General features: G+C 32.3%; 2 protein-coding genes across 19 annotated transcripts; one reads left to right on the forward strand and one right to left on the reverse strand.

Moving 5' to 3' along the window:
- Positions 1 to 1799: 1799 nt before the first annotated feature.
- LOC107894185 (phosphoglycerate mutase-like protein 1) lies at positions 1800 to 9429 on the forward strand. Of its 14 annotated transcripts, XR_005907407.1 has the most exons (12): positions 1838 to 2023; positions 3084 to 3145; positions 3301 to 3408; positions 3552 to 3631; positions 5141 to 5303; positions 5859 to 5933; positions 6064 to 6152; positions 6669 to 6788; positions 7512 to 7556; positions 7655 to 7826; positions 8730 to 8965; positions 9068 to 9429. XR_005907407.1 is itself a non-coding variant. In XM_016819404.2 (10 exons), exons 1-10 carry the CDS (start codon positions 1864 to 1866, stop codon positions 7749 to 7751), a joined length of 999 nt encoding a protein of 332 aa, XP_016674893.1. In that variant the 5' UTR covers positions 1800 to 1863; the 3' UTR covers positions 7752 to 7989. The 14 variants fall into 14 exon arrangements, 12 of the variants coding, with proteins under 12 accessions (XP_016674893.1, XP_040940579.1, XP_016674894.1 ...); XR_005907406.1 differs by lacking the exon at positions 1838 to 2023 and having other exon boundaries at positions 3224 to 3408; XM_016819404.2 differs by lacking the exons at positions 8730 to 8965; positions 9068 to 9429 and having other exon boundaries at positions 1800 to 2023; positions 7655 to 7989.
- On the reverse strand, positions 6455 to 14222 carry LOC107894186 (fatty acid amide hydrolase). Of its 5 annotated transcripts, none has more exons than XM_041084639.1 (21): positions 13949 to 14222; positions 13734 to 13843; positions 13563 to 13623; positions 13178 to 13368; positions 12968 to 13097; positions 12753 to 12830; positions 12505 to 12652; positions 12265 to 12377; positions 12102 to 12177; positions 11864 to 11935; positions 11409 to 11460; positions 10544 to 10624; positions 10353 to 10436; positions 10147 to 10250; positions 9928 to 10020; positions 9663 to 9731; positions 9248 to 9312; positions 9091 to 9152; positions 8503 to 8598; positions 7062 to 8399; positions 6455 to 6969 (listed from the first exon to the last, which is right to left on the reverse strand). In XM_041084639.1, the coding sequence occupies exons 1-20, from the start codon at positions 14025 to 14027 to the stop codon at positions 8337 to 8339; spliced, it is 1827 nt and encodes a 608-aa protein (XP_040940573.1). In that variant the 5' UTR covers positions 14028 to 14222; the 3' UTR covers positions 6455 to 6969; positions 7062 to 8336. The 5 variants fall into 5 exon arrangements, with proteins under 5 accessions (XP_040940573.1, XP_040940571.1, XP_040940572.1 ...); XM_041084637.1 differs by having other exon boundaries at positions 9091 to 9167; XM_041084638.1 differs by having other exon boundaries at positions 6455 to 8399; positions 9091 to 9167.
- Positions 14223 to 27402: the final 13180 nt, after the last annotated feature.

Here is a 27402-nt window from a genome sequence, read left to right on the forward strand (position 1 = left end):
GTCTGAATCACCCTCATCTCTCAACCAAATATAGGAAACTTGACTAGTCCTCATTGGTGCAACTTTGATTGAAATGTCTCATTTCATCACTAAATCTTTCTGAAAAATCCATATCAGATAAAATTCTCACCATGACCAAGTCTTTCATTAAGAAAACAAAACAATGATAACCACTCATGCTAGAATCGAACGTAAATTTAACCCTTATAAGGAAGGACTATTTGCTTCTTTCATTTCAATAGAGAGTGAACATCCACCTTAACCCGAATCCTCGTACAACTTCTATAGCCTCATGTTACCGACTTAGCATCATAATCAATATAAAAGTTAATGAAATTATCAAATTGCTTAGCCATAGTTACAAACATAAGGCCATTTAGAAGATTATGAATTTGAACTTAGAAATCAATAAAAAGATAAAAGAACTTATGAAGGATCCTCACCATTAGACAACATATGACACACAAGAAGATGATTGTTAATTCTCCTTTCCCTTGTCATCCTCCCTAAAATTAGGGAAGTTTGAATCACCATCATCTCTCAACCAAATACAGGAAACTCGACTAGCCTTCATTGATGCAATTTCGATTGAAAGGTCTCATTCCATCACCAAATCTTTCTTTCCTTGAAAAATTCGAATCAGATAAAAATTCTCACTATGACCAAGTCTTTCACTAAAAAAACAAAATAATGATAATCTCTCATATTAGAATCGAACGAAAATTTGACCCTTATAATGACTATTTGCTTCTTTTGTTTCAATAAAAAGTGAACATCTACCTTTACTCAAATCCTTGTACAACTTCTATACCCTCATGTTATCGACTTTGCATCATAATCAATATAAGAGCCAATGAAATAATCAAATTGTTTAACCATCGTTCCAAACATAAGGCCATTTGGAATATCATGAATTTGGACTTAAAAATCAACAAAAAGAGATATCCTCACTATTAGACAACCTATGACACCCAAGAAGGTGATTGTCAAATGTCCAAGAGTCACCATCCGCCACTTTATCAACATCCACCTCATAGAAAAATCAAAATTGAAATATTTTCTCACCAATGTTAGTAATCGCCATACCCCCATGGGATACCATAGATTCACCATAGTGTTGCCTATGGATTGAAAATATATAAAACTTATAGTTAAGAAATTACCTACTAGACAAAACTCAGTGTTTGAAACCACTTCATTTCCCTCCAACGTGATCTGCCATGCTTCCTCCAATGGATAACCATGTTATCTTGTTCTCCGTTATACAACTAAATGAAAACCTGTAGAAATATATGAGATAATGGAAGAAAATCCAAAAAAAAAATTACAAGAAGAAGAAAAAACAAAGAAAATATAGGCTATAAAAACAAACGGAAAACGTGCTATAAAAGTAGACAGAATAAAAAAAACAAATTCTTTTTTATATTGTAATAAGTTTAAAAAAATATTTCATTTATAATTATATTATTTGTGTTTTTTAATTATAAATAATGATTTTTTTCTAAAATAGATTTATGTAATTATTTTATTTAAAATAATGTGTCAATAATATATTTCTAACATTTTTATTATTTTTTAGCCAGTTATTAATAAAGTCATTATTTGATATAAATGTAATTATAGTAGTTTTCAATTATTTCTTACGTTTATAAAGGTTTAACAATTTAAAATTTTATTAAAAATAATTTTAATTTTATACTAATATATTCTATAATAATTTTCATTTTTATTCTCACTAAGTATTATAGTATTAAATCTCACCCAATATAATAATTAATCTCATTTTTAATCTTAGGTACATATTATTTTATTCTTAAATTAAAATGGTGTATAGGAAGCAGTACAAGACAGCATCACAGCACCATGTCTATCGGAGTAAACTGCAGTCATTGTTTTCCACGTCATCGACCCAATTCTCCAACTCTTGTGTCTTCTTCATCATCCCTTTCCTCTATTATTGTTTGCAGTAAGGTCCCAGTCGGAGTCAGTCAACATCTTCAATTTCTCTCGCAACACCCATCTGGTTACTTCTTAGATCCCTCAAGACCTATCAACTTCCCACCTTTTTGATGTTTTCTAGCTTGGTCCATACCTTTTTTTTTCCTTTTTCAGTTTTTTATTTATTTAGATTAGCATCCAAAAGTCTTAAATTTTATGGGTTTTGTTTTGGGTTTTATGTTACTATGTTTCTTGTTTGATTCAGTATGTTTTTCTTTTTTTAAATTTGTTCTATGGGTTTTGCCTGAAGGTGCAGATTTGGTGACTTTTTGAAGAAAAAAAAAGTGGGTTTGTTGGAAATCTGTGGTTTTTCTCTGAAAGACACCAGCTTGAATTACTTTTAGTGCTTTTTAGCTTCTGGGTTAGTTGATTCTGGGGCAAATTCCTTTGCCTTTTGAATTCTCTAGTTGTCACTGAACTTATTACAAGATGGGATCTCTAGTTTTTTCAAGTATTTTGGATCTCTTTTTATGATATTCATGAATTAAGCAAACCTTAGAAATTGGAGGTTTTTTGACAAAATATAATTATAAATACATATTAAGGTGTCAATACGACACCTAAAAGCTAGATTTGACTTGGTGTTTTCAAACTTGGTTATTGTAAAATGTTAATTACAGATTCAGTTGAGCTCCCCCAATATAATGGTATCAGTAGTCGCCATGTTAGTTCCTGTTTCCATGGTGCATTACATAGGTTTCTGCCATACACCATACATCGTTGTTGAGCTAGTTCTGCTTTTAAACTTGCATTTCATTTTTGCTATTTGTAACTGAATGTATTGATCTGTTGACATAATTATACTTTGCTTATATGCAGTTTTGGAATCCTTGTTGATTCCTGTTGTCTTTGATTACGTTGGTTACTGCTTACGCCATGCATCATTCTTGAGTTAGCTTTGCTTTTGAACTTGCATGTATTTTTGCTGTTGTACACGAATATTTTGATCTGATGAAGTAATTATACTATTGACCGTATGCAGTTCTGAAATCCTTGTTCTAATTGAACTTCTTTAAGGTATTTAATTTCCTTAGACAATCTTTTTCCGTCATACATTCGATTTATAGCTTACATATTGGTTGCAGATATGGATACCAGTGCTGGCCCGAGCTTGTTCCCTTTGCACCGCTGCAAAACTCTTCACTTGGTTGGTATTGAATTTATTTTTCCTTTTAATGCAGTACATCCACTGCAGATTTGAAGCTGCTATATATTTGGTTTGAAGGATATTCAAGATTGCCTTCTTTCTTGGCTTTTGCTCGCAAAACAAGGCAATGTGGTCTTATAAAACAATACATCCAGGTGAGGCATGCTCAGGGGATCCACAATGTAGATGGAGATAAGAACTATAAAGCATACATGTCTCCAGAATATTTTGATGCACACATTACCCCTCTTGGCTGGCAACAGGTGAGTAGCAGTCATTGTGTTGTAATATATGTCCCTGGGCGCATTTTGAATCTATTTTCATTCAAGTCATGTTCTTATTTGCAATCCAAAGCATACTTATGAGAGGAATATTATATGAAGCCTTATTTTTGGTAATTCTGCAGGTGGATAATTTGCGTAAGCATGTCCATGAATGTGGCCTTGCTAAGAGGATTGATTTGGTGATTACATCCCCTTTGCTAAGGTAATGGTGCCAGGATTTTGTACTCCTTTTAAGAATCTTTCCTTGATATATGTCTTCTTATGCCATCGTATGCATGGAGTTCGGACCTATATGTATCGTGCAGGTTTCTAATTTGCTGAATTCTTCAATCTATGTTAGCTAAAGAGTGGGAAGCTTAGGGATCTAATAACCGCATTCTCCCCTTTGGAGAATTAAATCATGTTGCCTATGAAATTTTAACTTTCTGGATCAATCCATTTATGATTGATAATTCATGCTCAATAGGTTTGTGGAACATTTCCTTACTAGAATATTGCTTTAAGGGAACTTTTGTTAATTGAAGCAGAATGTGACAGGAGTAATGCTAATGGAACCACTGAGTTTCATATTAAGTTTTAGATAGCGTTTGGTATGATGGAAAGTAGTCACTTCCCTGGAAATTTAATCTGTTGGAAACACTTTCCAATGTTTGGTATGTCAAATTTTATTTGCTTTCCTTAAAATCTAACTTTTCCTTCAGAGTCACTTTCCCATAAACATGGCAATGTGATTTTCCATATAAAATGTGAGAGAGTTACTTTCCCACGTAGATTGGAAAGTAAAAAAGATATTAAGAGAAAATTAACCCTATTTTATATTGGTTTAGGGTATTAGTCTATTAATAAATGTAAAAAAGAAAAAAGAAAGAGAAGTTTTTGTCTTCTTCCTTTGTCCTACTACTTGATTTTCTCTATTACTTCAACGGATTCTTCGCAAGTGTTATATATAAATATTTTTTTTTAATTTATTCCGAAACAAGTTGTATATATACATGATTTTATATGTGCATTATTATATTTAGAAAATATATGTAGGACAAATTTGAAACAATGTACATTATAAACTAAAAAAATTAAAAATATCAATTAAAAAATTTTATTAAATATTTAATCCAAATATTTGTTAAGTATAAAGTTTATTATAAAAATTAAATACATGAATATTATATTTTATTTAATAAGGCTAAATCCGTAAATTAACATTACATTTTAGGAAAGTACTTATTAAACCAAACGGAACAATATAACTTTCTTGGATTTTAATCAATACCTTTCAATGTATATCAAACATTGCAAAGTAACTTTTCCGACAATCACATTCCATTGGAATCATAATATGGGAAAGCATCAAAAGCTACCTTAGCGTTAATCTGTGTAAGCGTTGACACAAATTTTGATTCCAAATTCAATAGTAAACCTTTTCAACAAAGCTGGGATTATCACTATTAGTTCTTATGACTTGTTTATTTATTTATTCCAAGTCATTTGATCTTCAACAAAGCTGTTTTCTTATGGTTTGTAAAAGATGTTAGTCTGCTTTGAATAGGTAAAAGCTTAGTTTAGTAAAGCTCCATATTAATTTGGTGAAGATATTTTATTGTGTAGAATCATAATTTAACATTGATGTTCTTTGAAGTTAAATTTGGTTTATAAAAAACATGATTAAATCATCAGACATGTATTAATTGACAATGGTTGCTTTATGTTCTAGGACATTGCAAACAGCTGTTGGGGTATTTGGTGGTGATGGTTATACAGATAGGATGGATGTAGTGCCACTTATGGTGGCAAATGCAGGAAATAGTGGTCGTGCTGCAATTTCAAGTCTAAACTGCCCACCGATCGTTGCAGTAGAACTTTGCCGAGAACATTTGGTTAGTCTCATGTCACTTTTTTGCTGTAAAGGTTCCCTCTCAATGTATTGTTCACGGACAACCTTGAGATTGCTTGAATAATAGTAGTTAACCAGGAGGACCTATGCTAATCAGCTGCTTCGTTTTTCTTATTGTTCTATGACTGACACGTGTTTGACATATTTGGATATGGATATGGAGGGTGTGAATCATATGATCCACCTAATATATGGAAAAGCATAGGAGAAATAAATTAGATACCCATGTCAGATAGATACGGACATACCCCATATTTGACACTCATTCTGCTTCCAGATAACCTAGGCAAGGTTGTTAGCATCTATCAGTGCATTGTTCTTATCTTTTTTTCTTTTTTTTACGGTCAAGGGTTCTCACGATGTACTAGGTGTTTGATAGCTCAAGTTCAGATTTGTGATAGCACTTAGTGCAAATCAGTTCCAGGGTTCATTTTTTACTTTATATCTTTAGGCTTTGGTCTTTTAAAATTGGTTTCATTTCTGCAATATATTCAGGCTTAGTCTCTTCTCTTAATGTTTTCCTTTTTCCCTTTTGCAGGGAGTACATCCTTGCGATAAGAGGAGAAATATCAGTGACTATCAATTCCTTTTTCCTGCGGTTGATTTCTCACTGGCAAGTGATTTCAATCTCTAGGATGCCCCTGAAACGGGCTATTGTTTCAAATTTTGTTATCTGAACCAAATGTGTTAGATGCTTTGTCATTTCAAAGGTGTTGTTGAATGTCTTTTGAACCGCTATTCAGATAGAAAGTGACGAGGATACATGTTGGAAGGCTGATGTTAGGGAGACAACAGAGGAAGTTGCAGCCAGGGGGCAGAAGTTCCTGAACTGGTGAATACCTTATTTGCTCTTCATTTACCATTTTGCTCCTTTAATGTTTAGATCGTTGCACATGAGTTGCACATGAGTGTAAGAAGACCCTAACCGGATAGTACATGGAAACTACATCTTTGGCACTGTTTGAAATCATCTTAGATTTCTGAGTAGCATAACCAGAATTGATCCTCTGCCGGAAGGTAAGGTACAATATAGCTGCCGCATTATAACACAATTTCTTGCAACCTAAATTTCTGATATGGCTTTTTCGAGTACTGTCATCAAAAATCAATTTCAAAAGTCCTGCATCAAGGAAGTCTTTCTAATTGATCCCATTTTCTGTTGTTTTATTTGATTTACTCTTTTTGTGAAATTTACAACTTCTAATAAAGATAGCTCTTTAAAGTTCTTGATATCTTTTGACATGTCCTTTGAGGAGATAAATGGAAAGCTACAATGAGAGCATGTAGATGTTTAATTTGACCCAAGACATAGTAACGATTCTGAGGCTTCTTTATATTCACTTCACAGGTTGTGGACACGGAAAGAGAAGGAGATAGCCATTGTTACCCATAGTGGGTTCTTGTTTCATACATTAAGTGCACTTGGAAATGATTGTCATCCATTGGTGAAGAAAGAGATCTGCAAACAGTAAGTATGTTAGGTGCCTTCTACTATAGCTGGTCAATCCTGTGACTCTAGGGTTCGTTTTCCGAAGAGAACTCTGACTATTAGGTTGGTAATTTCTGTTGCACCCAATGCGTGCAGTTTCTGTTCATCAAATCTTTTCAAGTGGATGTCCCTGGCTGTTCTAGATGAACTTGATCGAAAACTGCCATATAATGCAACTTTTAATTATGTAATACACTTCACATCTGTAGCATATGTATGGCTCTGAAAGATTTAAAAAGGTTCATACTCTACCTGTATACTTGTTGCTGCATGTTGTCGTGCTTATTAGTTGCTTCTTAGGCCTCTCCTTTCACTGTACGGCTACTAGCTTTTGAGCAGGCAAAGAACCTTCTTTTGCATCTAGTCACATTTGATGCATGAATTCCAGATAAACTACTTTTTATGCTTCTAGTGTTTTTGACTAATTCCAGTTATACTCGAAAACATTGTAAGGCAGTAAAAATTTCTTTATTGTAAGGTATTTTCGAACAAGAGTAGAGTGTTGATCCAGCCGAAAAGAAAGTGCATAATGATTTTTAGTGACTTAAAAGGAGAATGATAAGCAAACACTGTTAACTTAGTTTAAATACTTCCGTCAAATGACAATAACAAAGAGCCTTAAGTACAAATCTCATCAACTAGAATTAAGTGGAGGTGTTACGTTTCTCCAGAAGAAATAACTCTTTTACCTTGTACTTGCAGCTTTGCAAATTGCGAGCTTCGTTCCATGGTCATTGTGGATAGAAGGTAAGCTCATGTAAAACACAAACATGTTGCCAGTTCAGCTTATTTTAAACTCCTATTTGGCTGGTTCGTGTTCTTATTGGTTCTTTTTTTTTCTCTAGTATGATAGGATTTGATCCTTCGACAACCAATTACCCTGGAAAGATTCCATCAGGATTGGATCTCCCAAGTGATGTTGTCGATGAGAAGGCTGACTAAAGGACCTGATACAAATTGTCCTCTGAACATTATGTTTCATGCTTGTGATTTAGCGCTGCCTAAACTCATAATTAGGTATGGCTTATGGTACTATATATTCATATGGTGATTTTGGCATGTGGATGAGGAAATTCAACATGGTAATTGATATACAAATAGATTGTAAGAACTTTGTAAAGAACCGGTTGTTGGAATTCCTTTGGTTTGCAAAGACTGAAGAAGTTACAGGTGCCTCAAATCTCAACTATCTATATGTTTTACTGTAACATTTCAATGTAGACATTCATATCAGCTTATCTTTTACTGGATAGCTATTTGCTTCTAGAACTTCTTTTCCTTTAGCTTCCTAATCATGGAAGAGTACAAGGAACGGTAAAACCGAAAACAACAACACCAGGTAGGTTTTGGAGAAGCTATAGTAGAATCGATTAGAACATCAGTTCAGAGAACAGAGCTTATTCAAACATGTATTAAGAAACATCATTCCAGGATTAGATCATACTAGATTCTGGAGGAGCCAGTTGAGGGTCGTTGAAGGTCTTCTGTAAAATGTAGTCTATGCATCTTGGAGCTGTAAAAGGCTTTTTATTTTATATTTAAAATGTCATAGAAGGATGCAGGTTTCTTCCTGGATTTAGCACAAAGTTCCTGCAAACATGAGAATTGTTTTAACATTAGTGATGCACCACCTCATACAGTCATACAGAGTTGAGAATATATTGCTTAAAAGCAATATAAAACTTGTTTGTACCTCAACTGCAGAAGCCAAATGTAAAATTGTCTCTTCACCCCACGGACGGCCAATGAGCTGCAAGCCTATTGGAAGGCCTTGTTTGTCATAACCAACCTGAAACAGCATAACAAGAACCCATAGACTGTCAGAAAACTAATACAAGGGTAGAAATGGTTTAATAACAGCAATAGTTTCAGTATTCCTCAGGGTAAAACTTAACCCCTCAAGCTGATTTATGTTTCCAGGTCCAGCAATGAACAAAATTCAATAAGATAGAAGAAATGGACCCCCAGACACTGTAGTTCTTCCATGGCTAGACTTGGCAAAGCATAATTGGGTCCAACTCTTATATCTGTTTTGGGACCTTAAGTAATTAGACAGTGCTCGGTCACTGAGACATTGGACCCTTTGCAATCAATCCTCTGTCTACTGTAGCAATGGAAATCACCTCAAGATCTCCTGGCTCTTGTCTCAAGTCAAGGCAAGTAAAATGCTCAAATTCTTTGCGGATAAAGCTGTGGTAAATTAGCGTTTTGACCCTTTTCTCTTTTGTCAATTATTACATTCAATACTACATCATTAGGGAGAAAAGAATGCAGAACGTACAGGGACGGTAATGGCAGGAAGACCAAGAAGATTACCGGCAATAATGAACCTCATGAGATAGGCTGAAACAGAGTGAACTACATATCAGAAAAGATGGCAAGTCTAGAATAAGCAGAGTACATGTATATGTTACTTTTGTATAATGAAGATGACAAACCTGTAACCTGCATATCTGTCTCACCATCTTTCAAAGCACTAGATGGTATTTTTGGGGCTGTCATGCTGTGGTGCAAAAAAGAGCATAATCATTTAGTGCTAATATTTTCATAAGGAAATTCTCATGTGTAAACCATGCAAGCGAGTAAAAAATCAATACCAAGCAGCGAAACTTAAGACTTAGTCCTCAAGCACTACAAAGAATGGTATCTGCTAAATTTTCACCATTTCCAATCTTTTCTAATGCCTTGGTAATTCTTTGTAGCCTCACGCTATAATTAACTACTTGAGCCACGAATGGCATGCTTTTTAGTTAAATACTTTGAAGAATAGGCTTAAAAAATCATTACCAAGGCAAATGATGATGAGTCCACTGATAAAATTTTCATTTAGTAAAATGGTTTAAACATACATACCCAGTTGTTGGGGTCACTATGACATCAACCTTCTTGAAGATCTCCATGTGATGGTGCATTATCCTTCGTCTGCAAGGCTAAAGCAAGTCAGGCCATTGAATGGCATTCAAGTTTCCACTTGTGAGGATAATCAACTATCGGTTCTAGATAATATACCAATTTTTACTTAATTTTAAGATGCTTGCAACCCATTCCAGACATATGGGTATAGATCGCAAGATCAAGCAGCAGAGTTGTAAATCATACCATTGGTATTTTGCCTTACCTAAGACATTGGGCAGCTACATAATCTGATGCAGTGAATGATCGAAAAAGTGCCATACTTATGCGAGTATCATATGTCAATTTCACACCTTTCCTACAGAATTTACAAAAGAAATGAGGCCATTATCTGTCAACCATCTGATAAAGCATCGAAGGTAGACAACTACACCGTCATAACCCGTTTTAGTTAGGTTGGATACTCTAAAGCAAAGAAGCATACCCGTCTTCACAATCCGGATTTAACGAGCATTGTGTTTCCGATCCAATTGAGACAACATGAGCAGTGCGCATCTCATGTAGTTCTGGTATTACTATCTCTATTGTCTTGAAACATAACAACATAAGTTCCATATAGCATGAAATACCGTAAATGCTAAAGTTGAAAATGGGAATTGACAGCAAAAATAACTGCTAAGACAAAATTACTTCGCATCCATGGCTTTTTGACAAAAGCTTAAGAACATCTTCACAGACATCCGAGATATCAGTTGAATGCACATCATTAAACCACTGCAGGAGGAAACTGCGTACTTAGTAGTATTTTACTTAGAAAAGAAAGAATATATTTTACTTTAACACAATCTATGTATTGTCTAGAGAAAAGGAAAGGGAACTACCTCCGTATACTTCCCCAGTCGTAATGATCCCAAAGTGTTTGCATTCTCAAGTGATGACAAATCTGGAAAACAGGGGGGAGGCTGCAAAAATACAATACAATGATGATTAAATAATAGAGATGCCAACAACAAAAAGTAAAGTGCAGTCATATGTGACTTAAACTTAGATGTAACATAGGGGGTGTGTATGTGTCAGATAGATATAATATTCTTTTTCTAACTTTTTTCATGTATGTGAAGGGTCCTTAGAGGCTCATAACCCCTTAAGACACATCTAGATATGCTTGAACACAAGTACTTCAAGAAAGATGAAAAGAAGGAATGTAAATGATTGAATCTACTTGAGCTTGGCTCATTCGTTATGAAGTCTAGCTCAAACTGCAACTACCCAAATAACAAGTCAAGTCAGCTCAAGTAATTTAATACTGAACTTGAAGGCTCGCGAGCCTAATCAAACCTTTAACGTTTAATATATTTAAGATGTACATATAAGTAAATGACAAAAATCTAATGTCTGATATCAGTTTTTACAATTTTACTAAGTTTATCAAGCTGAGCTCAAGTAAGTTATGAGCCGAGCTTGGGTATGAAAAACAAAGCTAGGTTGAGCACGAACAAGGCTTTGAGACTCAAATTTTCAAATCAAGCCAGCTCAAACCTGGCACTGGGTCGACTCAATTGCATCTCCACATACAAGAGTAGCTTAATTCAACTAGATACTTGAAAAGAGATATATATGGTTCGATAACATGAAAAGGTGCACATGGTTCATAAAAGTCTTTAGAGAAACTTTAAGGAACAGAAATTCAGCACAGGTAAATATTTCAAAACGTTGGACAAGTACTATTAAGGTACTCGAGGATACCGGTCTCAAACTGATTCTGTCCTCTGGAGAAGAACCCAAAATTGCTGCATACCTGAAAATGTCTCAGCGGAGTTAGCAATATTAAGAAAAGACAACTTTACCAACATTTTTCAACTATGTTATTCAGACTCAAGTGTTAATGTCAGATATGAGCATGTGTTCGACACTAGTATGCTACTTTTTCCCCAAGTTTGTCATGTATTTGGACTTTGGAGTCCTTCGAGGATCACATCTCCGACTTATATCCAGATATGTACGAGAAAAGGATGTCAAACAAGGATACTTCAAGACAAAAGAAGAGTCGAACTGTCGGGGTAACATAGCATTCCCCCACTACAGGAAAGTTCTACATCTCAGTTTACCAAAAAATGCAAAATATGCATCGAGTAACAGCTTAGAAACTGCTTGCTACTACAGTTTCTGTAAAAACCTATTCCCAAGTGCGAGATTTTTACACTAATATGATATCTTCCACTGTTGATGCTATTGGTCCAATGATTTCCACAGTCCCAGCATCACATATAGACCTGTAGAGATGAAGCATTGCCAAAAAAGAAAAGGTGAGTCCTGAACATCTTAAAGAGGCTTGCTTGAGCTTCGTAGAATTTTGGTTGCCACAAAAACGGAAAAGAGTTATGTTTCCAGAAATATAAATCAGTAATCTGTTATAAAGCCTATAGAACAAGAGTTTACCCTTCCATGCTCGTCCGTCCATAAGTTGTTTTCAAGCCCACAACACCGCAAAGGGAAGAAGGAATACGGACAGAACCTGCCCTTTTTTTCAGTTAAGCATATAGCATCAGTATATTGTGAATGAAATAAACAAGTTTCCAACTAAGGTAATAACTTTTACAACCTCCACCATCTGTTCCAAGGGCAGCAGAACATAGTCCAGAAGCTACAATTGCTGCTGGACCAGAGGAGGATCCACCTGTATATCTTTCCAGTGCATGAGGATTTCTGGTTGTTCTGTACCTCAATATACGGATAAATTAAGTAAATAAATGAGATCAGTTCCAAAAACTTAGTATGGTTCAAGTATGCTAGCCATATCTAAACATGCATCTTTTGAATATCTTCTAATCCAAAAATTTACCCATAGTTTGGATTGTTTCCAGTTGTGCCCATGCCCAATTCATGCATGTTGGCCTTCCCAACAAGAATCACACCACAGCTCCGCAATCTTGACACACAAACTGCGTCCTTCTCAACGGAGCGAACCTCATGCATCCAAGTTGTTGCACCTATCATCAAAAACAAAATAATCTATCTTCTCTGCAACTACAAAGAGAGTTTTCTAGGAAACGTTACTTTATAGAATGAGTGGTAAGCTTATTAATTTACCCTTAGATGGATGAGGATAGCAGTCTATATCGTCCTTGATTGCCATGAAAATTCCATCCAAGATTGACAATGGGTTTCCTACATGACTCACACCCACAGTTCTTTTTCAGTTGTTTTGATTTATAAGAGATTTTTGTATTAGGACTTTTTATTATCCATTATATGCGGATGAGACAGAGGAAATACCATCATGAACAAATAATACAATGGTATACCTTCCTCGAACCTTTGTGTTGAAGCTGCAGCCTGCTTCCTTATATCCTCAGCATCAAATGAAATCAATAATGGTGTCGGGGGCTTATGATAGTTACAATCCTCAATTATCGAGATGATCTTTTCAGCAACCTATAAACCAAAAATTAAAAAATTTCCTTAGAAATAGATTTAGAGTGAAAGCAACTCTCTGGCGTTTAATGTTGACTTACCATAGAAGGTGTCACAAGTTTAGATCGATAAGCATAAGCATAATCACGAATCTTCCAGTACCGGAATGATGGAAGCGAATCCCCACTCCAGCAACAGGCCGGATCATAATGAGGCAGACACTTCAAGGCCAGTTCAACTCGATCCTCAGGTTTTCTTTCTTCATCCACAATGACTACAGAAGGTTCTGCATCTGGTTTGATATCATACAAATGGTTAGTTAGGTTAAAATATAAAACTATAAAAAAAGTTACTCTTAACATCTAGAATCAGTGCTGATTATTAACATTAAAGGCATGGTGTTCACCCTCATCAAAAGAACAAAAGTTTCTTCTAAAAATAAAATCAAACAAAAAAAAATTGTGAGGAAGTGGTAATAAACTAAACCTTGAGGAGGAAATTCAGGTTTAAACATGGGTGCTTCTGGTATCACAGTGTTCTGCAACATCTGCATAATAACCAAAACATGAAAATCAGCATTGAATTCTCTTGAAAATGCCCATAGTAATAACTATGAAGAACATTAAAACAAACAAAAGGAGGGCAAGAAAAATGGACCTCAACCATTTTGTTCTGTTTTTTCAAAAAAGACATGATCAAAGAGCCTAAAACAGGAGCTTCAACCATCCTCACAAACAACTTCAGCATCGAACCCGTCAAATGAGGAGCTGCAAAGCACCCCAAAACCACAAAATCATCAAATTCTAAGCAAAAGGGGGGATCAAACATCGAAAAACACATTGAAGCACATATAATTCATGAAAAATGACTACCTTTGATCACTTCATGCTCGTATTTGACGGTGGACAAGTCCAGGTCCTTGGCCGGCACCATAACCCTCTTCTTCCCCATCTTTTGCTAATGAGCTTTGACTTAGCAAAGGATGTTGTGAATTATAAGCTATGGGCTTTTCCGTAAGGAAAAAGAAACATGGGCAATGGCTTGCACCGTGAAAGTTGACGACTTGGTTCTTTGAGAGTTGAACGCTATTTATTGCGTTGTTAATATCGTTGTGACATTTTAGGTCTTTGGCATATTTTAGACGACAATATCGTTTTAAAATTATAAAGAAATGCTATATAGGATCTTTTTGGGTATACCTATTAGAGAGACTCTTGATTTAAGTGTCGGTTTCGTCTCTTTACTAAAATATATATTAAATGAAAAAATAAATTAATTTTTTTTTAAAGTTTCTTTCATTTTTACAGTTAAAAAAGTCAAGATACGGTAATTGTAAATATAATGTATAAGATAAAATTTTAATAGAAATGGTCAGTTTACTTTTAAATATAATGTACAATGATTACTTTACTCATTTTTTTAGTAAAAGAAGTAAAATGTAATCTCACACTTAGGGTGGGTTTGATGAACGGTGTGTTTACTTGTACTTAAAAGAATAATATTTGGTACACTGGTAATGAAGTTTTTAGACTACACAAGTAAAGTCAGGAAATTGATAAGTGCCCTATAAAGGTATAATAATGAAATATTAAATATTTAAATATTTTAAAATATATATAAATGACAATTCTTTAAGATTGCTTATGAAATAATAATAAAAACATTGCTAGTGTACTAAATATTAATTCTATATTAAATAACATTTATATTGTTATTTTTATATGTTTTCCTAAAAACTTTGATCAAATTTTAATTTAATAAATACTATCCAACATGAAATCAAATTCAATTAAAAATATTTAATAGCATAGATCTATAATCTATAATATATATATATATATAAGCACGAGTTTAGAAAAAATTTTAAGCCAATGAAAATATATTTTCTTTTTTAACATATTACTAAATTGACATTTAAAAATAATTATAATATTTAATTTAAAATTATTATTAATTAAAAAGTTGATGTAAAATAGAATTTATGATAATTATACATTTAAAATAATTATAATTTAATAGAAATTGTTATAATTATATATTTAAATATATTTATATTTTTAAAAATATTTAATATAAATATCACTTAAAAAGTTTAGTTAAAATAATTATAATTAAAATAAAAGTTGACTTAAAATTTTACAATTACAATCATTTACAAATAATTATACTTATAATTTTTTTGCTACATATTAATTATATATTATTTACAAATTATTATAGTCAATTTATTGACTATTAAGAAACTAAAAAAATTGAGTAGTGATAAGTTTATTTTACAATATATCAATTTTTATTGTTAGTACAAATGCTTTAATGATAGGAATTTTTTATTAGTATTATATTTAAATTATCAAATTAACTAATGTTTATTCGTTTTTATTTTAAATAATAATTACATAAAGTAAAATTATATTATATGTTAGAAATAGTACATATATTTTAATTATGATTTGAAATTTTTTAATATTATTAAAAAATTATTAATCTACACAATATTAGTATTTTAATATGATATTTAAAAATTTATTTTGATTATATTTGAAATATTAAATAAGTTAATATGTTTTAATTATAGTTAACAATTTAAATAATAAATTAAAAATAATTACATTAATTAAAACTTAAATGTGTAAAATCAAAAACTAGTTTTACAAAGTTAACGGAGAATTAAAAAGATTTGGGTAAAAATTTCTAGTCAAGTTTATATTAGACTTGTTTAAAAGTTTAATTGTTTCTACAATATAATAGATTAAATTTTTATTCGAGTCAAGTTTGAGCAACATAAATTTGATGTCGAGTTAATCAAGCTCAAATATAATTCATACGGTCTAATTCTATTTTAATTTTATAATATTTAGTACTCTCACCTCATAAAAACTTAGAAGTAAATTCAATTGTTGGTAAATATATAAACATCAATGATTGATTTATTGTTAATTTAGTAGCTATAAGTTTTTTTTTTTCAAAAGTACAAATAGAGTTCATATATAAATTTAAATACATATTTCGATAATTATAATGTAGAATCATATTAATATAAAATATAATGAAAAAATTAGAAAAAAGAAATCTGAATAAACTTATCCATTTTACCCAATTAAACTAACTTATTAATTTTTCATAAAGCACAAACTAAATACCTTCTGGGATATTATAAAAATAAAAGAACTGAAAGTCATCCTTAAAAGACAATAAAACGTGCATTGTGTCATAGTGGTTTAAAAATTGGAAGGTGAAGTGGGTGGGAAAGTTGGTTGGCAGTTGGGAGACTTTGAAAGCAACAAAACGTGCTTTCGAATTTAATGCGGGTCACGTAAATTATTTATATTATTAATAAAAAGATTTATTAAATTTGTTTTACGGGTACACTTGTTTATGAACTAGATTATCTATTTAGGCCCGAAAATCTTCCCGAAATTTAAAAGGGTTTGGGTAAAAATATTATGTCTAAAATATAGGTTTTGGCAAAAAAATAGGCTCATTTAAAATATGAGTCTAACCCAATTTTGAACATTCAAGGCCCAAGTTCCGCCCTACCCAACCCGTTTTTAATTTTATAATACTTTATATTATATTATGTAATTTAAAACACATTAAAAAATAAACTTATACTAAATATATAATATTACTATAATGTAAACATTAAAATAATGTTAAGATGATTATATAAAAAATTTCAATAAATAAAAATATATAAAATTATTAAAGATTAAAATAATATGGGCAGCCTAAAATGGGCTTAGATTCATCTTTTACAAATATAGGCGGGTTTGAACAAAATTTTAAGCCATATTTCGGGTCAAGTTGGGCTTGTGTAAGTATAAAGTATAACCCAAATCCAGCCCGACTTCACCTCAATTAAGTATCAACTTAATTAAAAAATAATTAATATATTTTTTATTAAATGACTACTATTATTGATTTGATTATTTTATGTCTTTTCATACTTTTGTATAGTTTTTAAATAAAAGCACTAGAATTAGGTATTAAATCAAACTCGTGTTTAATGCATTTATAAATAATTTATAAATTCAATTTTGACAGTTCAAGTACCCAATTGAATGCAAGAAAAAAAAAGTAAGAGCTTAATTACTTTTTTTTTGAAAATGTTTGAGGGCCTTTTTGATACATTTTGAAAGTTTAAGTACCCAATTGAGTGCAAAAAAAAGTAGAGACTTAATTGCTTTTTTTGAAAAAGTTCTAGAGTTTTTTACATTCTAAAATCTAAAATATTTTCTCTCATCCAAATTTGTGTATATATACTATAAACAAATTTTTTGACTGAGTTGGTATTATGAATTAACCGGATACCAACTCAGGTAGGAAAGGACTAATATATCATTTTATCAAATTATTATTATTATTATTATTTTGATGGTCTTTTTGTTTTCGTGACTAAATAAAATAAAAAGGTATATAGATAATGTCACTAATTGTATTGGTGTCACAAGTTAATTTTTTATTTTAATATTGTATATATTGTATATGTATTGTTATTATTATTAGTATCAAGCCTTACGTTTCATTAGTTATTATATGTTATTTTTAAACATATGCTTGTGTTTTAAGTACATAATTTCCACACAAATACACATATGATAAAATTTCTAGTAATAATCACATTCCTAAATGGCTCAAAATATTTAAGTAATATGAATGCCATGTAGATCTATTAATATATAAAAACATGTCTACGATAATCTATAATATTATTTAAACTCGTAATTGTTATTTAAAAAAAGCATAATAATTTATTTGGTCATTCAATTTTACAAAAAGTTATTTTACCCTTTCATTATTTTTTTCTTCCCTTTTATTCTTTAAACTTACGTTGTTTGTCAAATCATCCAAAAATATATGAAAAACTTAACATCTATCAACTGTGCTAATGTGACAATCCATGTAGATGCCACATCAGCAATTAATTAATTTTAAAATTTTAAAAAGTTATTTAAAATTTATTAAATTTAATAAAAAATATTAAAAATATTTTAATTTTTAAAAAATTAATTAATTGTCAACATGGCATACATGTAAATGCCACGTCAGCAAAGTTGATAGATGTTAATTTTTCATCCATTTTGGGATGATTTTGACAAACAATGCAATTTCAATGACTGAAAGCGGCAAAAAATTAAATGGATGACTAAATTAAATCATTATGCCTAAAAAATTTCATAACAAAGCAGGCATCACGAATCAATCTATATCAATTTGGTTAAAAAATTACTAAAAGACAATTACTTTACCAAGAAACAACAATACAAGGATATCTTTATCATTTTATATTCTTATATAAAATATTTTTATAAATTTTATAGTAATGATATTTAAATATAAAATATTATGATATTTATAACTTCAACTTAATCATTTCAAACAAAGAGTCATTTGTATTTTATATGATTTTTTTATAAATATGTTCTTCACATAATTTCTTTTCACTAATATCATGGTTTTGTCATAAATTTAATAGGGTCAATATATACGAATGTACCTAAACTTGGTAACTTATACTTACTTGATACTTCAACATTTTTTAAATCTAACTAGTACTTGAACTTGGAAACTGGAATCCAACTTTGTATTGTTTTTAGGTACCAAACTAATAACATTAAAATACATTAATATGATACTGACAACTAATAGCATGGTGATACATAGTAGCCTCAAATTTTGACACATGAAAAAAATAAAGTTAAATTTATAAAAAGAAATATATTTTTTACTCATAAAAAATGAACTTGTAGAAATGATTGTTTTCCTAAGTTCATTTTAGACATTTTTTTTAGTAATATATATATACATACATATATATATTATATAACATATCCTATATTCTGTATTGTTTTTTTAATTTTTAATAATTTTAAATTTTTAAAATTATAAAAAAAATTAGAAATTTTATTTGACACTAGAATGAATCTAGACAAAGTTTTATCCAGATACATTTGAACTTGAATAATCATATGTCCAGATTCATTCCAAACAGTTTTTGAGTAATTTTATATATTTTATTTTTTCATAAAATATTATATTTTTATTTTATTACGATGAAATTAAAAATATATAAAATATATTATCTCACTTCATATTTTATAAAAATTATAAAATATCAAATTTTATAAATCATATTTGTCCAAATTTATACAATTTTCTTTATGTAAAAAATATAAAAAAGTATAAAACATCATATTTTGTAAAAAAAAATTATGTATTTTTAATTGAATAAAATGTAAAAATATGATAATTTATGAAAAAATAAAAAAAAATATAAGATTACTAAAAAAATATTTGGAATGCATCTAGACAATTTATAATTGTAGGTCAAATATATCTAGAAAACCAATTATCTAGGTCCATTTTAGAGTCAAATAATATTTCTAATTTTTTTTATAAATTTATACTTCTTTAATATTTATATTTTAAATATTTTAAAATTTAAAATAACAATATAAAAATCTGATATGTTATAGAAAATTTAAAATATATAAAAATACTAAAAAAAATGCCTAAAATGAATAAAGACAAATAGTTGTCCTGATTTAAATAGATCTGGATAAATTTTAGTCCATGTACATTCCCTATGTGTATAAATTTTATTTTTTTATAATTTTAAATACATATTTTTTACTTTTTTTCACATGTCAAGTATCGCCATGTTATTGGTTGTTAGTGTCACATCAATATATTTTAACAGTCTTAATTAGGTAACTAAAAAAATTCTAAACTGACTTACAATTTTTAAAATTAGATACCAGTTAAGCCTAAGAAAATTTAAATACAAAGTAGATGAAAATTGCTAAATTCAAATACCTGGATACATATTAATCCAAATTAATATTATTATAAGTGGAAAAAATAATGTAGCATTATTTTGTCTTTAGTTGGACCATAAAATTATACTGAAGGACTTTTTTTTTTGTTATTAGGCCCAACATTGTTATAGTTTTAAAGCCTATAATTTTGGCCAGAGACAGTTGTAATTGAAAGATTGCAAAGAACAATAGTTTGTAAATGGGAGTTTGGGTTTAGGGTCAGGGCCCAAACTATGTATCAATATTTTGGATAATTTTCTGTTTTGTCCCCCCAAAAAAGTTGTTTGACCAAAATTTGAACTAAATTTTGTTAATAAAGAAGTGCTAAGCAATCAATTGATTCTATCTCTAATTCAAAGATTTAATCCAATTAATTTAAATCTAAACTCAATCCAACTTGACTTAATTATAAAAAGTTAACAGTTTGAACTATTCAATTTGGACATGAATTGGTTCGAACTCAAAAGAGATGCAATAACATTTAGTCCTTGAACCATTTTCATCTATCATAGTTTTGAAACTTGGCAGCTTTTTCCAATTTAATCCTTGAACTTGGATTTTGTTAATGTATAATATTGTGGCACACTTAGATTGTACCACATCATCACCAATATGTTTTTTGTAGAATTTTTTTAAAATTTTTAAAATTTGTGTTTTTTTTTATTTTATATAAAATTTTGTAATTTTTAGATGATTACATGGAACAATCTCAAAGTGCCACATCATCAATCCGACAAATAGAGTCCAAGTTCATAGACCAAATTGAGAAAAGTTAAGTTTATAGACTAATGTGAACCCAATAAAATAAAAACCAAATTGAAAAAATTATAAAATTCAAGATTAAACATAGTTTTATCCCAACTCAAAATACCTACACAAATATTTGAAAAAATCCAAACTTAAAATAATTTAATTTTTTTAAAATATGAATTCATCCAATCCAAATTAAATTAACCCTAAACCAACTATATATCAATATTTTGGATGATTTTCTCATTTTGTCCCAAAAGAAAATAAAAGTTGTTTAATTAATCAGTGGTAAGCTGGCTCAAAAAATTTGACCCTGACTGATTTCATCACTCTAAATCTTAATTGATTTGAATTCAAAATGAATCAATCAAATAATTTGAATGACTTGAATTGAAATGATTAAGGATGTTCAAATGGCCATTTCAATTAATACCCGAATTAAATTACCATTAACTGGATTAACCAAAATTTTAAAATCCTTAACCATTAACTGAACTAAACTTTTTAGAAGCCTATTAACAGACATGAATGATTTCAAATTAATTTAGGTGGCTAATAACCAAAATTTTGACATGTTTCTTTTATTTTTAATTTTACTTTTTGTTTATTTAGTTTTATTTATTTTTCAAATAATTTTAATTTTCATAATACTTTTTAAGCTCATTGTAAAAATATATATAAATCTATTAAATTTTATATTTTAGATTATATTGGACCTATCTAATATACTGGACCTATAATATTTTATTAATCAATTAATTTGATTAATTACATGATTTTGAATTGAATTAACTAATGACAAAAATTTCAAAAAACCTTTAACCGACTCCCGATCAAATTAGATTTGGTAGCTGACCAATTAACAGGATTAATTCAGCTCAACTAGTTAATTTGGTTACATCTGAAAAATGCACACCCCTAGAACTCTATCTAAAATCGATACTTCAATCATTTCAATTTATTTGAAAGGAGAAAAAGAAAGATAATATCTATCCCTAAATATTAATTTCTATTACCCATGAATATCAATACCTAACAATTGATAATTAACACGGTAAGGAGTTATATAATATATGGAATAGGACAGAAAGCTTTGTTTTTTATGAATTGTTCGTTCATTGAATTAATTTTCAAATAAGTCTTACCTTACTCAAACCAATAAATAAACCTGAAGTTATAGTTAAAGCCACTAGTAAAAAACCAAAATAACTAGTTATGGTAGGTATGAATGAGCTAAATGAAATATGTTCTTTTTATACATATGTTTATAAAGCGCTTATCTAAGTTTCAATTTTTAAACGAGAGGGGGATAAGCAAAAATGCCAATTGAAGTAATAAGTTCAATTGAATTTTTTTTGCTTCATCAATCATTATAAATGGTATTCAAAAATAGAGCGACAGGATAAGAGTAGAAAAGAAAAAAAATCAATTCATCATCTTTACAGTTAGGTAAAAAAAAACCTTTGGATCTAATATAAGAATACAAGAAAGGTCATGTAACACCCAAAAATTTCTATTTCGGCTTTTGTGAAATTATGACAACTGTGTACCTGTTGTAATGGTTAAGTGTGCTGATTGTGTGTGAGATGTCTCAAGTTCAAGCCTTACATTTGACAAATTTTGATATTTTTCTGACTTAAGCCTTAAACTTGTTCAGCGAGCTTATATTAGATTATTGGTAAAACTATATTAGAATGGGTTTGCTGGTCTGGTGGTTAAGATGTGTGTTGGTGTGTTGGAGGTCTTGTGTTTAAATCTTGGCACAAGCGGAATTGTTAATATTTTTGCTCCATTAGCTTATAGAGTTTCAATTTTTCCAGAAAACCTGAGTAGTGGGGAGTTAGGGGATATCAAAGTTTATTTTTTTTTTATTTTCCCCAATAGCTCTTTTCTTTTTGTTACGTTTCTGTGCTTCCATCTTCCCCATCTGTATTCTTTTGATTTTCTTCCATTTTTCCTTTTCGATTTCAATTGGTTTCCTTTTTGGCCCAATTTCCTGTTGATTTCATTCGATAAGTCCTATTCTGTTTAATCTTGATGTTCTTGGTTAAGTGTTTGATGAGGGGTTTGTTTATGTTGCTTTCGATTTAGGTGAAGGACAAGTTTTGACTGAGGATTCAGCAGCGAATTAAGGGTTGGAGATTTCGGCTCGGTAGCGGTAAGTATTCGAATGCGTTTAGTGATGTTGTAGGGCTATAATTGTGAAGTATTTCCGCTTGATTTTTGTTAAAATTGATAAATTTGGACCTTGATATTGTTAATTTTAGGTTCTGGAAGGCTCGGGATAGTTTTCACAGCGAATCGATGCTAGGTGTGTACCCAAAAAGCAGAAAACGGGATTTGACGAAAGCCAAAATCGTAAACTGTTGACGCAACACAGGCGTGTGGTCGCTCGTGTGGTAGGCCGTGAGCTATAACACTGACGTGTGATAGACGAGGCCAGGCCGTGCGCGCAAAACATGGCCGTGTGATGGCCAGGTAGGCCGTTTGCGACACATAGGTTAGATTGATTTGGGCCGTGTGAGCTACACGGGTAGTCCATACGAGCATGTAAAATTCTAGGCTAGGTCATATGATCCACACGACCAAGGCCAAATTGGGCCGTATGGGCTACACGGAATGTGGGCCCACATGGGTAAGCCACATGGGCGTGTGAGCCCATTTAACTAAAATGTATTCTAAGGCTGCACGGGTCACCCAAGTCGACTGTGAACCTACTGTAGGGTCGGTAAGCACTACTTAGACCTTTAAATACGTGAACTGTATGTATGATGTATGTACTGAGCATGATGATTATATGAATAAATACTGAACTGTATGTATAACTGATATTCATGTATTAGCATGACATATACTATATGTTGCATTGCATTGGGTTGGAATGTTGATATTTGGAGGAAGTGTACTGAAAGACTCTTAAGCCTATTATCTGACAGCTCAGCTGCAATTTACTGATTATGCGCCACATTCGGTACTACTTAGAGTGTAGGGATGGGTGGGCGTTTTAAACATCATATGGAGTGTAGGGATAGACGAAGATAGTGTGTAGAGGCTGGTTGGGTAGGACTCTGTTTACTAATTAATGTATATCTGATATTGTTATTGTGATGAGCTTAGGCCCTAATGCATATCTGATACTGAAACTGAAATGGGCTAAAGTCCTAACTGCTACTGAAACTGAAATAGGCTTAGGCCCGGACTGCATTTGACTGATGACTGTTGTTTGACTATATGCATGTCCTCTGTGGAGCTTACACACTGAGTTTATGTAAACTCACCCCTTTCTGTTTTAACTGTATCCCCAGATTTAAATGGACCGGCACGATGGAGGACTCAATGATGACCACCTGTTTATTGTATTGGCTAAACTTCATTAATGGTTTTATTCTCTATATTTATGGGTTATTTTTTTATGTAATTTGGGACTTTTGGATGGTTTGAATTTATTTTGGATTTTTAAATGTTTTCATAAACTTTTGAACTATAACGAAATCTCAGTTTTATTAAACACAACGTTTTTCCTAAACGAGAACGATTTTCTTTAAATATCATGGTTTTAAAAGCTTCCGCTACAGAATAGGTTTTAAACAAACAAATTAACGAGAAAATAGTTTTGAAATTAATGAAAGATAAATAAAAGCTAATAAACGGAAACAATTTTAACTTGATAAATTCGTTTTCAAATCCCATTTCATGTGGCATTGCCAGATTCAGCCATAACGTCTAGGCTGAGTTTGGGGTGTTACAATTAGTGGTATCAGATCCAGGTTGCAAAACTCAACTGTGGACTTTGGTTTTAAAACTTGGTTTTTAAGAACTGATTTTCAAATGATTTGAAGTGATTTGACTGAGAATGTGGTACACCGAGTCTCCGGTGCCGATTCTGTAAGTATTTTAATAAACTGTTATAATGTTATAAGATAGTTTGTCATGAAAACACTCTAGATAGTTTATACTGAAACCGTAGTGAAACTAAAACTAATAGAAACTGTGTTTATGATGAACAAACTCTGAATTTATGATACTACTTTACATAAAACACCTATTAACAAATACTGAAACTGTAACTGATTTATAAAATTTGTAATGTAGATAAAACATGAGCACACTAGGTATCCGTGGACGTGGTACTAGAGGCCGAGGTAGAGGCTGTAGGGGCTCGAGCTGAATCCTCTTATCTAGGCAGCATATCGAATCTAGATACGACTGAGACGTTGGTATCACCTGCTACTGAGACTAGGTCTCAAAATCGCATGACAGGGGACGACGCATTGTCCCAGGCTATATTAAGGATACTGGAGAGGATCGTTGGGCCCAATATCAGATCTAGGGCCGAGGGTTGGTTACGAAACGACTCCGGTCCAATGGAGCTAAACTTTTTAAGGGTGTCACTGAAGTCGCCCCTAATATGGTTAAGTACTGGATGGAGGCTATTAAGAAGATAATGAATGATTTAGACTGTACCCCTGAGTAGAAATTGAAGGGTACAGTCTCGTTGCTTTGCGATGAGGTCTATCAGTAGTGGCTAACTATTAAGGAGGGCACACAGCCCGATTGTCTGTCTTGGGAGTTCTTTAAGTCTACCTTTCAAGGGAAGTATGTGAGAGCTATTTATATTGATGCCCGTAGGTGTGAGTTTTTGAACCTCACACAGGGAGACCGATTAGTGGCCGAGTATGAGGCCGAGATTTTTAGATTGAGCCGCTATACGCGAGGTATGGTGGCGTTTGAATATGAGAGATGTGTCTATTTTAAGGACGACATTAGGGATAATCTGAGGGTACTGATAACTCCATAGAGAGAGCGAGAGTTCTCCGTTCTGGTAGAGAATGTGAAGATCGCATAAGAGGTTAAGTGCGCTGAGCGCCAAAACAGGGAGCGTGAGAGGAGTAAGAACAAGAGGGATTCAGAACCCTCGAGTTCAGTGTAAAGGCTAAAGAAAAAGGTCAAGACTAATAGGCCGATTAGAATTGGGCCCCCTATTGCTCCTATTAGATTGCAGCTGTGTGGAGACTGTGAGAGACGCTATCAGAGCAAGTGTTGGAGGAGGATTGAGGTCTGTTTGAAGTGTGGGTCATTAGAGCGCCATATACGGGAGTATCTGCCCAGGGTTGATCAGATACAAGCTTTGGGTTCTGGTATTGGATAGCCACACAGGGTAATTCAGCAGCCACCGAGGGGCCGTGGTCAGACCAGTGGTGGTAACGGTATAGGCTTAGACAGAAAGCACCAGGCAGAGGTACTGGACAGACAGAGGCGTGACAGCCTGCTCTTGTTTATGTTGCTCGTCACCGAGAGGACAGATATGCTCTAAACGTCATTACTGGTAAGTTCTTAATTTATGATGTATCTTACTTTGCTTTGATAGACATAGGTTCCACACATTCCTATGCAGCTAACACTGTGTGTGGAAACTTTGGGATTTTGGTTAAGAGTACTTCTAGTAAGGTGACTGTACTGAGTCCACTGGGGCAATCGGTTCGGGTTAGCAAATTGTATAGAGATGTTCCGCTAAAGGTTCAAGGGTCGGTATTTCTGGCTAATCTGATAGAGCTTCTGTTTGGGGAGTTCGACCTGATTCTGGGAATAGACTAGTTGGTTAAGCACCGTGTCATTCTGGATTGTGCGACAAAAAGGGTTGTCTTGAGAACTGAGGAGGATAATGAGGTAATCGTGATTGGAGAACATCAGGATTATTTGACTAATGTAATCTTTGCACTGGTGGCTGAAAAACTGGTTCGTAAGGGATGTGAGACGTTTTTGGCTTATGTTAGTGTTTCCATTTTTAGGGACTCTACTGTAAAGGATATTAGAACTGTAAGGGATTTTCCGGATGTCTTTCCTGAGGAGTTACCAGGTTTACTTTCGAATCAAGAAGTGAAATTCGAGATTGAGCTTCTTCCTAGCATAGCTCCGGTGTCTATCGCTCCCTACCGTATGATACCAAAAGAGCTTACAGAGCTTAAAGCTCAACTGCAAGAACTATTGGACTGTGGTTTCATCCGCCCCAGTGTGTCTACATGAGGAGCATCGGTTCTGCTTGTTAAGAAGAAGGATAAGACCATGAGGATATGTATAGATTATCGACATTTGAATAAGCTGACTACTAAGAATAAGTATCCACTTCCGAGGATCGATGACTTATTTGATCAGTTTCGAGAGGCTTCGGTATTCTCTAGGATCGGTCTCCGTTCAGGGTGCCATCAGTTGAGGGTTAAAGAGGTGGATGTGCTTAAGACGGCATTTAGGACTCGTTATGGACATTACAAGTTCTTAGTTATGCTTTTTGGGTTGACGAATACACCGGCCACATTTATGGATCTGATGAATTGAGTATTTCAGCCCTACCTGAATCAGTTCGTCATAGATTTCGTTGACGACATATTGGTTTATTCTAAGATTGAGGATGAGCATGACGAGCACCTTAGAGTGGTCATTCAGATTTTAAGGGAAAAACAACTCTATGCTAAATTTAGTAAGTGCGAATTTTGGTTACGAGAAGTGACACTTCTGGGACATGTAGTTTTTGCTAAGGGGATTCGAGTTGATCCTCGTAAGATTGAGGCTATACTAGACTAGAAATAGCTTAAGAATGTGTTAGAGATCCGTAGCTTTCTGGGTTTGGCTAGTTATTATTGTCAGTTTGTTGAGGGATTCTCTTTGATTGCAGCTCACTTGACTAAGCTTCTGCGTAAATGTGTCCCTTTCGTCTGGACTGATGCACGGCAAGAGAGTATTGTGAAACTCAAGATTGTTCT

Source organism: Gossypium hirsutum, chromosome A13, assembly GCF_007990345.1.
Source record: "Gossypium hirsutum isolate 1008001.06 chromosome A13, Gossypium_hirsutum_v2.1, whole genome shotgun sequence".
Lineage (NCBI taxonomy): Eukaryota > Viridiplantae > Streptophyta > Magnoliopsida > Malvales > Malvaceae > Gossypium > Gossypium hirsutum.